General features: G+C 41.5%; 1 protein-coding gene across 4 annotated transcripts in view; it reads left to right on the top strand.

Annotated features, from left to right (window-relative positions):
- Positions 1-1,680: 1,680 nt before the first annotated feature.
- Positions 1,681-15,782, top strand: part of LOC147105758 (SRSF protein kinase 2-like) — a 259,621-nt gene continuing 245,519 nt past the window's right edge. For 2 of the 4 annotated variants that reach the window (XM_086010475.1, XM_086010469.1), the window contains exons 1-2: positions 1,783-1,813; positions 2,003-2,063. In XM_086010475.1, the coding sequence (XP_085866601.1) occupies positions 1,798-1,813; positions 2,003-2,063 (77 nt within the window). In that variant the 5' untranslated portion in view covers positions 1,783-1,797. Of the gene's footprint in view, positions 1,814-2,002; positions 2,064-15,782 lie in introns of all 4 variants that reach the window. The other 2 variants (XM_086010468.1, XM_086010476.1) reach the window with 2 other exon arrangements.

Genomic DNA, 15,782 nt, shown 5'->3' with positions numbered 1-15,782 from the left:
GTTGGAGAGGATGAAGTCCTGCTTCAATGTTCTAGATTTGCAAATTGCTCAGAATCAACTTGATATGTTAGATTTCTAAAGTTGGACTACTGAAAATCTGGGAACATCATACGTCCCAACTGTTAGCATTTCATGCTAAAAATCAGTGTTTTGAGGGCCCAGTCAATATGTCAACATTTGCTGACAAAAATCAGCAGAATGGGGCCCACTCAGCCCTGTTGCCCCCTCCCCGCCTCCCCCCCCCGCCCCCCCACCGCATTCAGTGCCCTGGAAAAGTTCTGCTCAATTCTCAGTGTGCTCCCTGCACTAATCACTGGGACTGACACCTCTGTATGCTACAGGCCAAAACTCAAGGGCATTAACAGAGGGAGTGGGGAGGAACTGTGCCAACATGAACTGCTGAGGGTAAGGGTATTAACGGATATGGAACCAAGGCGATTAAATGGAGTTAAGATACAGATCAGCCATGACCTAACTGAATGGCAGAGCAAGCTCAAGAGGCTGAATGACCTATTCCCATTCCTATGACCTGCAGTGGCAATGACAATACTGTGTGTGTGTGCTTACAGGCAGTAGAAAATGTTTGCCTAATGACTTTTCTGGATGATGCTACCTCTTTAATATGAATAAAGTTTCAAAAGATGACATGGTGCAAAACTTTGTAAACCAAATGTAAATGATAAATGGCAGTATTAATGTATCACAAATTAGGTTAAATCGTATCTTATTTGGCCTTTAAATCGCCTTTAACTTTCAACAGACTGCACACATGAACAGGAAACAGGTCGCAGAACTGTGGAGGAAAGGCTCGTGTGATTTTTGGCGGTACACCCATAGCGACAAAACCAAAACCAAGCATCAGTGCTGTACAATAAACACAGTTACAGAAGAAGCTTATACAAGTCCACACTCCTGACACTGGCCTGGACAGCATGTCCTCTCAGATGATAAGAAAGCAAGTGAACGCAATAATCAGTGCACCAAACGACGGGAATATATGTTGTTGTTCACCTCTAAAATCATTTATTTATTCAAGTCAAAATTATTACCAAAATAATATATAGATTTTTTTAAAAGAAAGACATGCATTTATATAGTGCCTTTCACGACTACTGGACATCTCAAAGCGCTTTACAGCCAATGAAGTACTTTTTGAAGTGTAGTTACTGTTGTAATGTAGGAAACGTGGCAGCCAATATGGGTACAGCAAACTCCCACAAACAGCAATGTGATAATGACCATTTAATCTGTTTTTTTTTTAGTGATGTTGATTGAGAGATAAGTATTGGCCAGGACACCAAGGATGTCTCCCTTGCTCTTCTTCGGAATAGTGCCATGGGACATTTTACGTGCACCTGAGAGAGTAGATGGGGCCTCGGTTTAACGTCTCATCCAAAAGACAGTGCAGCACTCCCTCAGCGCTGCACTGGAGTGTCAGCCTAGATTTTTGTGCTTGACTTGAACCCACAACCATTCCGACTCAGATGGGAGGGTGCTGGCAACTGAGACACTGGCTAAAGTTGATTTTTGTTGTTGTTTTGTAAAGAAAACGAGACCAAAATATTTATGTTTAAAAGACACATTGTAATGTGTGATAATATTCTTTAATTTTATTATTTATCTATATATATATAATAATACACACACACACGCATAGGCCTTTTAATTGCATAGCTTCCATATATGGCAAGTGACGTCATTTGTGTACTGGTCAACCGAGTTTCCTTGCGCTCGAGCGCCTGGAAGTTGACGGTTGCGCCTGCGCGCGGCTCAGCGAGGACAATCCCGGCTGGAAAAATGAGTTCCAGGAAAGGTAAAGAAAAATCCAGTCCGCCGGCGAATTTAAACATCAGCGACTTTTTAAAACACAAGAATAGAAACAAACCGCGTTAAATTAGATGATTGCGGGGTTTTTGTTCTTGTTGCCGAGCGGTGGATTTTTAGTATTTTTATATATCTACTATTTTTTTCCTCCCTTCTTTTGTATGTCTTGCCTTGTCAGTCCTGGCCATTCAAGCTCGAAAGAGGAGGCCGAAAGGAAAGAAAGAGAAGGCTCATAAAAAGTGAGTAGAGCAGAGAGTGGTGTGTATTTGTGTGACTGATGATGCTCCTCCTCCTCCTGCTGCTGCTGGATTTGGTAACGGTGGTTTGGGCTTGGGCAGAAAAAAAGGGCTTTATTCACTGGCTGATGCTGCAAAGCGCTGGTATAATCTTTAAAAAAATGTTTTGTGTGTATTTGTGTTTATACACCAATGCATCTGTTACAATGTTTATTGTTTTGCTTTATATTAAAGTGTTTTTAGAAATGTCAGCCTTTTTATTGTCATTCTGTATAATGTGTGTTTGGCTCAATTTGATTTCAAAAATATCTCATTTGTGGTTTAATGTTGCTCTTAAAATATTTTCTGAAGAATTTACGAACAACTATAACTCTCTCAAGGTTGAAGTGTGCGTTCTTCTGTGTCAAAGGGTGTTTTCTTTGTAAACTAATTGGCATTCCCTTGTAGTTTTGAGGCATGTGAACCATTCAGATAGAAAATGCATGTATTGTCACTTTGGTCCTACAGTTCTTGATGGACTTTTCTTCCCATAAGCATGATTTCTCCTGTTGCTAATTTGCATTATATTGTGTTTTCGGTAATATTTGAATAGCTGTCACCTTCCTGATCTATGTGGCTCCGTACTACATATATTGTACTGAGCCATTGGGGAGGGATCACTTTGTTTCAGTATATGAAAGAGATTGGTCTAGTTCTGCAGTAACTGATGAGGTTGTGTCTGATGCCTGTTCGGTTACTTATTCTTTCAACTTTTCATCCATTCTGCACTTGACCAGATCATTGGGCCAAGCATCACAAAGCAGAGATGAGGCATACATTTGTATTTTATCAGAAACATTGAGTAGTATTGGTATATTTGTAAAGCCTTAATGGTGGTATTTCACTCTAGTGAAAACAAAATATCACATGTATGGTACGTTACTTGATGCCAGTAACTTATGTATGGTTCTTTGATTTTAAACTCCAAGCCAACAGTGAGAGAGAGATTTTTTTTTTCTCCCCTGATTTATGCTGTGGGGTGAAATTGGAATATGGGTGGTGACATTACAACTGTACAAATGCAAGACTTGCACACTTGCAGTTTATTCGTTGTTGAACAATTCTTCATAACAACTGAACATGTGTGCTTTTTCTAAAGTTATATTCATGATGATGTGAATCTGGTGACAGGCCCTTCCCTAATGCTGGGCGAAGGTCTGCATAGTTCTGATCTGTGGAAATAGAATATCTGGCCTGTACGGTTGTGCTGAGAGACAATGCTGTACAATAAGTTGAGTATAAAAGCAGGCCTTGTCCTAGGCCTCGTCTAGTGTTTCTTTTGCGATGACTAACTGGCATCAAGAGACGAGTTTGACTGACCTTTTAATCTTTCAAAAAGAAATACTTCGGGAGTCGTGGATACAAATGTGTAGCTTGCAATTCTGTGATGATGTAGGTTTGTATATTGAATACACAGTGTTACTATTAAGCAAATTATGTTAAGAGTAAACATAATTGTTAAAGCTGGATTTTTATGGTCAAATCTAAACTCTCTTTGACCTGGGTTTTTGATGCACCAAATTGAGAGAACTTGATTTTGGATTATATTTGAATTAATTTTATTTGACTCAAAACAGAATTATAAATTATGTATAATTCCTATTAAGCACCTGCAGGAGTTGTTGCTGCCCAAGCACTAAGTAAATGATCAGTTGCTAACAACAGACTGTAGAGCTGTTTTTATATTGGAGGTTATTTAGGTTGGATTCTAGATGGCTGATGTCTGTGAACAGTATTCGAAAAACTAACAGCACTAAAGACTGACAAATCCCCAGAACCTGATGGATTCCACCCCAGGGTTTTAAAGGAAGTAGGTAAGGAATTGCAGATGCTAGAGCCATAAACTTCCAATGCGCTCTCGATTTCAGGAATTATCCCTTTAGATTGAAAAATTACAAATGTAACTCCATTATTTAAGAAAGGTGAGAGAGAAACCAGAAAATTATAGACCTCTTAGTCTAACCTTTGTTGTGGGGAAGTTATTGCAATCTATAATTAAGGACAGAGTAATTGAGTACTTGGAGAAATATGAGCTGATTAGAGAATGCCAACATGGACTTGTAGAGTAAAAACAGAAAATGCTGGAAATATTCAGGTCAGGCAACATCTGTGGAGAGCGAAACAAAGTTTCAGATCGATGATCTTTCATTAGAAGGATTTGTAAAGGGTTGGTCATGTCTAATGATTTAATGGAATTTTTTGAGGATGTAACTAAAATAGTAGATAGGGGATTGTCTATGGATGTAGTTTATATGGACTTCCAGAAGGCATTTGATTAGGTGCCACATAAGAGACTGTTGGCTAAAATTAAAGCTCATTGAATTGAAGGCAAATTATTGACTTGGTTAAGTGGTAAAAGATAGAGTAGGGATAATGGGTATGTATTCAAATTGGAAGGAAGTGACTAGTGGTGTCCCACAAGGATCTGTGCTGAGGCCTCAATTATTCACTATATTTATTATTAATGACTTAATTAACACAATAAAGAGCCATATATCCAAGTCTGCCAATGATACAAAGGTTGGTGGTATAGTAAGTAGTGTAGACGGGAGCATAAAGCTACAAAGGGACATTGATAAATTGAGTAAGTGGCCAAAACTGTGGCAGATGGGCAAGTGTGAAGTCATCCATTTTAGACCAAATTGGGTAGATCTGAGTGTAACTTAAATAATGAAAAGCTAGGAAGAGTGGAGGTCCAAAGAGATTTAGGGGTCCGTGTACACTGATCACTAAAATGTAGTAGCCAGGTACAAAAAATAATCAAAAAGGCTAATGGAATTAGGGGGGGAAGCTCTCCACTGGCTGGAGTCATACCTAACACAAAGGAAGATGGTTGTGGTTGTTGGAGGCCAATCATCTCAGCCCCAGGACATCGCTGCAGGAGTTCCTCATGGCAGTGTCCTAGGCCCAACCATCTTCAGCTGCTTCATCAATGACCTTCCCTCCATCATAAGGTCAGAAGTGGGGATGTTCGTTGATGATTGCAGTGTTCAGTTCCATTCACAACTCCTCAGATAATGAAGCAGTCAATGCTTCAACGCATACAGCAAGACCTGGATGACATTCAGGCTTATGCTGATAAGTGGCAAGTAACATTCGCACCACACAAGTGCCAGGCAATGACCATCTCCAACAAGAGAAAGTGTAACCACCTCCCCATGACATTCAGTGGCATTACCACAGTCGAATCCCCCACCATCAACATCCTGGGGGTCACCATTGACCAGAAACTTAACTAGACCAGCCACATAAATACTGTGGCTACAAGAGCAAGTCAGAGACTAGCTATTCTGCAGCGAGTGTCTCACGTCCTGACTCCCCAAAGCCTTTTCACCATCTACAAGGCACAAGTCAGGAATGTGATGGAATACTCTCCACTTGCTTGGATGAGTGCAACTCCAACCACACTCGAAGCGCAACACCATCCAGGACAAAGCAGCCTGCTTGATTTGGCATCCCAGCCACCACCTTAAATATTCATTCCCTCCACCACTGGCACACCATGGCTGCAGTGTGTACCATCTATAAGATGCACTGCAGCAACTCGCCAAGGCTGTTTCGACAGCACCTCCCAAACCCACGACCTCTACTACCTAGTGGACAAGGGCAGCAGGCACATGGGAACACCATCACTTCCAAGTTCCCCTCCAAGTCTCACACCATTCTGACTTGGAAATAGATCGCCATTCCTTCATTGCTGCTGGGTCAAAATCCTGGAACTCGTTCCTAAAAGCACTGTGGGAGTACTTTCACCACGCGGACTGCAGCAGTTCAAGAAGGCGACTCACCACCACCTTCTCGCAGGTAATTAGGGATGGGCAATAAATGCTGGCCTTGCCAGCGACGCCCATATCCCATGAACGAATAAAAAAAAAAAAAGTTAGTCTTTATAATTAGAGGGCTAGAATATAAAGGGGAGGCAATTTTACTACAACTATACAAAGCCCTGGTTAGACTGCATCTCGAGTACTGTTTACAAATCTGGGCACCGCATCTGAGAAAGGATATATTGACCTTGGAAGGAGTGCAGCACAGATTCACCAGAATGTTACCAGGGCTCCAAGGGTTAGATTATGAGGAGTGATTATATAAACTAGGCTTGTATCACTGGAATATCGAAGGTTAAGGGGTGATTTAATTGAGGTTTTTGGATTTTGAAAGGAATTGATAGGGTAGATAGAGAAACTTTTTCTGCTGGTGGTGGAATCTAGGACAATGGGCCATAACCTATAAATCAGAGCCACGCCATTCAGGAGAGAAGTTATGAAACACGTCTTCATGCAAAGGGTAGTAGAAGTGTGGAATTCGCCCACGAGAAGCAGTAGATACTCGCTCAATGAATAATTTTAAATCTGAGAGCAATAGATTTTTGCTAGACAAAGATATAAAAGGATATGGAGCCAAGGTACAGATCAGCCATGATCTCGTTGAATGGCAGAACAGGCTCGAAGGGATGAATGGCCTGTTCCTATACAACAACTCCTATATTCACACTACTAAATTTGCCTTGTTAGAGAATGATAGTCTTTCTTGAGGGTCTCCGATTTTGTGATTAGAATAAGGGAACTAGATTTTAGTGTAAATGCTGGGAACTGGCTAACAGGTGCTGGTTGTCTGGAATTTAACCTGTAAAAGTGGCTTATGACGATGATTGCAGATGATGTAAAATCATAGGAACAGGAGTAGGCCATTCAGCCCCTCAAGCCTGTTCCGCCATTCAATGAGATCATGGCTGATCTGCGACCTAACTCCATATACCTGCCTTTGCCCCATATTTCTTAATACCTTTGGTTAACAGAAATCTATTAATCTCAGATTTAAAATCTAACAATTGACCCAACATTAACTGCCATTTCAGGAAGAGAGTTCCAAACTTCTACCACCATTTGCATGTAGAAGTGTTTCCTTCAAGGCTATGTACCCTAGGCCTAGATTTCCCCAACCAACAGAAATTGTTTGTCTTCCCTATCAGTTCCCCTTAATCTCTTGAAAACTTCAATCAAATCACTCCTTTAATCTTGTAACTTCCAGGTAATACACCCCTAGTTTGTGTGTAATCTCCTCATAATTTACCCCCTGGAGTCCAGGTATTCTGGTAAATCTATGCTGCACTCCCTCCTAGACCAATTTAAAATAAATAAATAAATAAATAAATAAAAAAATTAGTTTATGGGATGTGGGTGTCGCTGGCAAGGCCAGCATTTATTGCCCATCCCTAATTGCCTTGAGAAGGTGGTGGTGAGCCACCTTCTTTAACCAATGCAGTCCGTATGGTGAAGGTACTCCCACAATGCTGTTAGGGAGGGAGTTCCATTCTTAAGCTGTGGTGCCTAGAACTGTACACAGTACTCCAGGTGTGGTCTAACCAGGGCTTTGTATGGCTGTAGCATGACTTCTAATCCCTTGTGTTCTAATCCTCCAGATATAAAGGCCAGCATTCCATTAGAGTTTTGGATTTTTTTCTACCTGTCCATGACATTTGAAATTAGGGATAGCGTAAGATCCAAGGAGAGGACATATAAATTGGCCAGAAAGAGCAATAATCCTGAGGATTGGGAGCAGTTTAGGATTCGACAAAGGGATTAATTAAGAAAGGGAAAATAGAATATGAGAGTAAGCTGTCAGGGAACATAAAAACTGACTGTAAAAGCTTTTATAGATATGTGAAGAGAAAAAGATTGGTGAAGTCAAGCATAGGTCCCTTGCAGTCAGAATCAGGGCAATTTATAATGGGAAACAAAGAAATGGCAGACCAACTTAAATACATATTTTGGTTCTGTCTTCACAAAGGAGGACACAAATAACCTCCCCGAGATGCCAGGGAACATAGGGTCTGATGAAAGGGTGGAACTGAAAGAAATCAGTATTTGTCGGGAAATGGTGTTAGGAAAATTGATGGGACTGAAGGCCGATAAATCCCCAGGGCCTGATAATCTACATCCCAGGGTACTTAAGGAAGTGGCCCTCGAAATAGCAGATGCATTGCTGGTCATCTTCCAGAACTCGATAGACTCTGGAACAGTACCCATGGATTGGAGGGTAGCTAATGTTACCCCACTATTCAAAAAAGGTGGTAGAGAAAAAGCGGGGAATTATAAGCCTGACATCGGTAGTGGGGAAAATGCTAGAGTCCATTATAAAAGATGTAATAGCAGAGCACTTGGAAAGCAGTGACAGGATCGGACAAAGTCAACATGGATTTACAAAAGCTAAATCATGCTTGACTAATCTACTGGAATTTTTTGAGGATGTAACTGGTAAAATAGATAAGGGAGAACCAGTGGATGTGGTGTATTTGGACTTTCAGAAGGCTTTTGATAAGGTCCCGCATAAGAGATTAGCATGCAAAATTAAGGCACATGGGATTGGGGGCAAGGTATTGACTTGGATAGAGAACTGGTTGGCGGACAGAAAGCAAAGAGTTGGAATAAACGGGTCGTTTTCCGAGTGGCAGGCAGTGACTAGTGGGGTACCGCAAGGATCGGTCCTAGGACCCCAGCTGTTCACAATATATATTAATGATCTAGACGAGGGAATTGGATGTAATATCTCCAAATTTGCAGACGACACAAAGCTGGGTGGGAGGGTAAGCGGTGAGGAGGATGTCGTGAAACTCCAGTACGATTTGGATAGGTTGGGTGATTGGGCAGAAACATGGCAAATGCACTATAATGTGGATAAATGTGAGGTTATCCACTTTGGTGGCAAAAACAGGAAGGCAGATTATTATTTGAATGGCAATAGATTGGGAGAAGGGGAAGTGCAAAGAGACCTGGGTGTTCTTGTGCACCAGTCGCTGAAAGTAAGCATGCAGGTGCAGCAGGCGGTTAAGAAGGCAAATGGTATGTTGGCCTTCGTAGCAAGAGGGTTCAAGTACAGGAACAAGGATGTCTTGCTACAGTTGTACAGGGCCTTGGTGAGACCACACCTTGAGTATTGTGTGAAGTTTTGGTCGCCTTACCTGAGGAAGGACGTTCTTGCCATGGAAGGAGTGCAGCGAAGATTCACCAGGCTGATACTTGGGATGGCAGGAATGACGTATGAGGAGAGATTGTGTCGATTGGGCTTATACTCACTGGAGTTTAGAAGATTGAGAGGGGATCTCATCGAAACCTATAAAATTCTGTCAGGCCTGGACAGACTAGATGCAGGAAGGATGTTTCTGATGGCCAGGGAGACCAGAACCAGGGGTCATAGTCTAAGGATAAGGGGTAAGCCATTTAGGACTGAAATGAGGAGGAATTTCTTCACCCAGAGAGTGGTGAACCTGTGGCATTCTCTGTCACAGAGGGCGGTGGAGGCCAGTTCATTAAATATATTCAAGAAAGAGTTGGATATATTTCTTAAGGCTGAAGGGATCAAGGGATATGGGGAGAAAGCAGGGACAGGGTACTGAATTTGGATGATCAGCCATGATCTCATTGAATGGCGGAGCAGGCTCGAAGGGCCGAATGGCCTACTCCTGGTCCTATCTTCTATGTTTCTATGAATGATCTATACACATTAACCCCTAAGTCTCTCTGGACCTCCACTGTTTCTAACTTTTACCATTTATAAAGTACACTGATCTATCCTTTTTAGTTCCAACGTGGATGACCTCACACTTGTCTATATTGAAATCTATATTCCACAGTTTTGCCATTCACTTAATCAGTGATGCCAACCCCACCGTCTCATGAGACAAGCTGTTAAAAATCATGAGATTTGGTAAGAAATCATGAGTTGCTATTTTCTGGTTTAGAAGACCTCATTAGTGGCTTTATTTAATCTTTAACAGGTCACAGCTCTTTACAAAAATTATATTACTACATCTGAAAATGCTTTGCAACATTTTTAAAAAATCCTACCTGTTATCATCACCCTTCACCTGGTGCCCAACACAACCACCATGCAATGCAGACCCTACAGCTGCCAACCAATGGTAAGTTTTTTTTGGGGGGGGGGAAATCAAAAACACCTTCTCATGGAGACGGGAGTGGTGAGCATTGATGTGATTGATTGATGTGAAAACATTTATCTCCCCTTCAGCTGAAAGGTAACCCAACAGGTTCAGCAACATACCTGTTGAATACTTTACTGCACAACACCTCCCTTCTCTTCCGAGAGTGGAATTAGGCTTGGTGGCTCCTGTTGGGAACACTGTCACCGTTTCAGGTGCAACCCTCCACCGCCAGCCTACTCACTGCTCAGCCACTGAGTGTTTCAGGATTTTTTCGCTCCCCCTCTGCTGTTTACCATTGCTGGCCTGTCTCTGTGGACTCCAGTTTGAGAACCACTGGCTTATTCTTCCATTATCTAAATACATGGGAGTGCTGATGTCCTATCCAATTAACAAATTACAATAACAAGAGTGTTCTGATTGACCTTGGGCAATGCTACATTACTGGATATTGGCAGATAAAGTCACTTCAGTTAACTGGGTGTGTGGGTTAACCACAAGAATGACTTTTGTCACTGGACTCAAGAAAACCATCTGGTGCAGCCTAAAAACTTGAAAACCTTCCTCATTGCCCTCCTCTTTCCAGTCCCCCCCCATCCATCTATCAGTTTCCTCTCTTCTCTTCTCTCCCCTCTCCTCCTTCCTTTTGTGTCTTTCTTTTTTTCTCCCCCTTGCCTCTGGTCTCACTCCCCAACTCCCCTGGTTTCTCTCTTCTGCCCCCTCCTTTCATTCTCTCCCCCTCACATCTTTCTGTCAGTTGCTCTCCCCCGCCACTGTCTTTTTCTCACTACCTCTCAATTTCTTTCTCTCATCTCTGTCTCCCCCTTCTTTTCCCTGTATCTCACTATCTCTTGCCCTCAGTGTCTGCTGCTCTCTACCAGCCTGGTAACACTCTCTCGTCCTCCCCCAATCTCTCCCACACTCCTCTCCCCCCGGCCACGTCAATCTCTTCCTTTCGTGTCTCCACCCCTCTACACTGTTCTCGATCTCTTTCCCCCCTCCCCGGAGTCTCATCCGCTCGCACTCTCTCGCGCCCTCGCTCTGTACCCCTGTCTCTCGCATCCTCTCTTGACCCACTTCTCTCTCTGCATCAGCCTTCTTGCAACTCTTTCTCTGTGCCTCCATCTCTCTCCCCGTCACTCTTCCACATCTCTCTCTTTTCCCCCCCCCTCTCTCTCTCTCTCGACCTCCATCTCTCCCTGTCTCTTGCATTCCTCCCTCTGTACCCCATCTCTCTCTCTCTAATCTGTCTCCCACTCCCCTCTCTACCTCCATCTGTCTCCCATTCCTCTCTGTACCCACTTTCTCTTTGCATCAGTCTTCCCCCACCTCTTTCTCTATCCCCATCTCTCCCTGTCACTCTTCCACATCTCTCTCCTCTCATTTCTCCTTTTCCTCTCTGTACCTCCATCTCGCTCTTTCCCATTCCTCTCTTGGTCCGTAGCCCTGTAGGTTACAGCATTTCAAGTGCATATCCAAGTACTTTTTAAATGCAGTGAGGATTTCTGCCTCGACCGCCCTTTCAGGCAGAGCGTTTCAGACCCCCACCACCTTCTGGGTGAAAAAAATTCTCCTCCACTCCCTTCGGCTCGTGATCGGAAGTGGGAATCGAGGACAATTTATGCTCTCTCCCCTAAATTAGGGGCTCGAAGATCAGTTGTAGCACCGCTACTACTGCTGTTTTTGAGATCAGTTAACTCAGCAAATATTGAAGATTAAACATGGGACCCCTGTCATCTGTATGGCTCAGCTACTCATTGGATAAGCTGCTGAGTGATCTGGGTGGCTGCTACTTTATGCTATATAATCAACTGAAAGAGCCACTAATCATCCTGCCACAATTATGTGCCTTCCCATCTTCATAAATGTCCCCTCCCGCCCCCCCCCCCCCCCCCCCCTCAACCAGCAAATTGTTGACTTGGTAGATAGTTATTTAGTAATTGTGTAGTATGGTTCCAGTGTGCTTCATCTTAAGGACATAAATGAGACCCAAGAGATTAGGCTAAAATTACTTTATCCAAAATTATTGTGCAAATACCCGAACTTATATGGTAATAGATGAGCAAGAAGAAAAGTTCCTATTTTAGCAAATTGTGCACCAACAAAATTATTTAGTTTGCAGTAAATTGCCATCTTGTCCCGGTGGTCGTACTGTCCTTTCAGTCAGAAGGTCGTGGGTTCAAGCCCCACTCTAGTGACTTCAGCACATCGTCAAGGCTCAAGGCTGACACTTCAGTGCAGTACTGTATGAGTGCTGCATTGTTGGAGGTGCCGTCTTTCAGATGAGGCGTTAAAAAAATACTTTGCTTGTTCTAAAAGATCCTGTGGGACTATTTTTTTTTGAGGGAGTTGTCCCTTAAGCAGCACTTCCAAAATTAGATTATCTGGTCACTTGTCTCATTGCTGCCCGTGGGACTTTGCTGCGCGTAAATTGGCAGATGCATTTGCCTTCACGACAACAGTGACTATACTTCCAAAGCAGGCATTCCAAAATCTTTGTTATTTGGAGCTCTTTGTCTTGGCACTAATAAAATTGAAGATGTTACCGACACTTTGAACTAAGAAAATTAATCGTTTTCTCTATTGGTTTAACATTATTTCTGTTGGTAATTTCTGGTTCAATGATGGGCCTGTTGCAGAATGCCAAGAGGTATGCACAAAGGGTAGCAGTGGTTTTCTAATGCATAGAGGGTTTGCAGTGAGATAATCCACACTATCAATTGGTTGGCACAACAAATTAGTACAGCACTGCATCTTTCTAATGTGCCCATTTTATTTTAATAATTGCTGATCGTGTGGGCCAAACCCCACTTTCTAACACTTAGTAAACACAGTTCAGTATATCCGATGTAGCTGAGTTAGGGTATATAAAGGAGGCGAGCTTGACAATTTTAAAAAAAACAAACCTGCTTGTTACTGGTAATCTGAGGTGTTTGTGTGAGTATAATTCTGTTCTATTTAAAAAAGATAATGTTTTGCCTATTTATGATTGAGCATTTAGGATATATGTACAATTTTTAATTTGATTATGCAATGGCCTGACTTTGATGTTTGCTATTGATAATTTGATTTTAAGTTTCTACAGAACATCAGATATTTAAACGTAATGTAACTTGAAATTGTTATAGGATTTTTTTTCCCAAGGCGTCATCAAAGTTAGTATTGTGCTATACTTTTTGTTACACAATAAACACACTGGTGTTAAACCTGTGTTTTAGGAGTGTATACTTTTTAAAATGAGGTCCAGTGATCTTGCATGCATTGCCCTTGGAGAAGGAACAATTTGATTCGAGAGGGTTACAGGTACTTTTTGATCTATTTTTACAAGTAATTTAAAAAGGTGATAATGCATTATAGTGGATCTCCTGTGAAGTAGCTGACTCAGAGTCAGAGGATATAAAATAGAAGTTTCAGAGAGATGTGATGCGAGATGGCAAAGTTAGTAGATAGTAAAGTATTTTTTTGTGTGGCTCAAATTTCCCAAATTGAAAAGCATGACTGACTTTTTTGTGCTATTAACTCAAAAGTGTGACATGCAATATATGTAAAACTTTCAAAATATTAGCAGATCTGTGGTGACTTTGCTCACAGTAATTCAGAGAATGCTATTTTATAAGGACAGGAATATTATGCTATATAATGTACAGCATATTATTCTGCTGCACAAGGTAGAAGTGTGTGTAACCAGTGTATTCCTTTAAGGCTATGTCTAACTACTCTCCAGGAACATATTAAGGGTATTTTCTGTTGCTGTGGAAGTTTCCCCATAGATTATCAGGTGCTTGTGAATCTGTCTCCTTCCCAAGGTCAGAAAAAAACAGCAAAGCATTGTTTGTTTTTCTTTTTTCAAACACAGAAGTTTGCATTTGTGATAAAATGTGATACATGTCTCAACATTTTTTTTTATTCGACTATATCTGCTGACCTCCTGGGTAGTCCGAGGTCTGGATGATGATCTTCAGGTAGTTTCCAGATGTTTGTTTTGGATCAAGCAGACAAGATGTTAAGCTGAGCACTCGAGGACTAGATCTATGAAATTTAGCTGCAACCCCTTCAGACCACTGCTCTGGTGCTTCCTTTGGGAAAGTGGTCTAAATAGGTCCTGAGGTCAATTAGAGGCTAATTAATATTGTTTCAAGTTTTCCATATTGCCAGTTGCTTGCTTCCTCTACTTGTTACTTGAACAATCTCATGAGGTTATCTCAAGGTCAAAAAGACTGGGTTTATTTTTTTTTTACATACCCTTTTAAAATATTTCTCACTTTTGATTTGCTGGTGTTTTATACAAAGTGTGACATCTGCTGTGTGATGTGTGTTGTCAAAACTTTTTGTGCAATTGATATATTTTGGTGGCATCTAACATTATCAATGTGATGTAGGAATTATACCCAAATCCAGTATATCTTTTTTGTTTGAGGTGCAACAAATTAATCTAAAGAATTTCAGCAGAAATGAGTGGAAGACACACCCAAACCTGTGGAACAATAAAGAGCCACAGGCTAAGATGTTGCAATAAAAAAAGTGTTTTTTATGTATTTTTATTGAAAGTAAAATTGTAGGATGAAAAATCTTTAACTGCTATTGCTTTTTCTGATGTAAACTGCATCATACTGTTGCCTAGGTGATGAGAATTAATTGCAACATTGACTCTGACTCTGCCTTCCCTCCTATTCTGTTTCTCCCTCCCCCCCCCCCCCCCCCCAAAACCGCCTTCCTCCTTCCCCACAAGATTAAGTAATTGGAAGCAGTTCAAAGCAGAGCAGTGCCAAGATAGGAATTGCTAGATGAAAAAAGATCAAAGATCCATCTAGTTCTTCTACCATTCTGGTAGTCACATGCTACAATGATGATGGAGTTGTTGACTAATCATAGCAATCAATTGGTCTACAACAGACCCACTCGTGACGTGAGGAAAACCCCAGTGGTGGAATGCTTTGGGAACCATAGATCTAAAGTCACTTGTTCTTCCCAAGTATGCTACACTTACCATGTTATGTCTCAAAATATTCATATATTGTATGCCAAAATGTTAATTTCTGAAAGAAATTTATCTGATTTGCATTTGAATGAATCAATGCTAACTTCTTCCACCTTATTCCTTGGGGGCATGTTCCATATATTGCCCACTCGCTCACTGAAATGTTGCTTCCACAGATCAGTTTTGAATTTACCCCTCTTTACGCATAGGCCGTGTCCTCTGGTTCTACTGTTCTAGATAAGGTGAAACAGCTCGTCATGGTCTACATTGTTTAGTCCCTTTTTAGAATCCTAAAAACAGTAATCGTATTACAACTCAACCTTCCCTTTTCCAGTGCGAGCATGCCCAGTTTACATAATTGCTCATAATCTAACCCTCTATCCCATAATCATTCTGGTTGATCTCTTCTGTATTCTTTCAATAGCTGCACTATCCTTTTTGTACTGTGGTGACCAGAATTGTACACCATATGCTATGTGCAGTTGCACCAATGATTTATAAAGTAGCAGGATTACCTCACTATTTTAGCTCAGTATTGATCTTTTAATAAATCCCACTGAGTATTGTTGTGATATGAGAGAAGATTGATGGGATTCCATAAGATAGTCATTTCAGCAGTATGTTTTGGCTAGCTGAAGAATGGCATAAGAAGTTAGGGCAGTCGCTGTCTGCCGGTACTTCACTATCTCCTGTTCGAATCCAGTGTATATGATCAGGGTAGAACACTTGGCTCTAGACTGTATCTTTCTATATTGACTTTAATTAA

This window comes from Somniosus microcephalus, chromosome 17 (assembly GCF_052327205.1).
Source record: "Somniosus microcephalus isolate GS21.2 chromosome 17, FLI_Smic_1.0, whole genome shotgun sequence".
NCBI lineage: Eukaryota > Metazoa > Chordata > Chondrichthyes > Squaliformes > Somniosidae > Somniosus > Somniosus microcephalus.
This window is presented reverse-complemented; position numbering and strand designations above follow the sequence as displayed.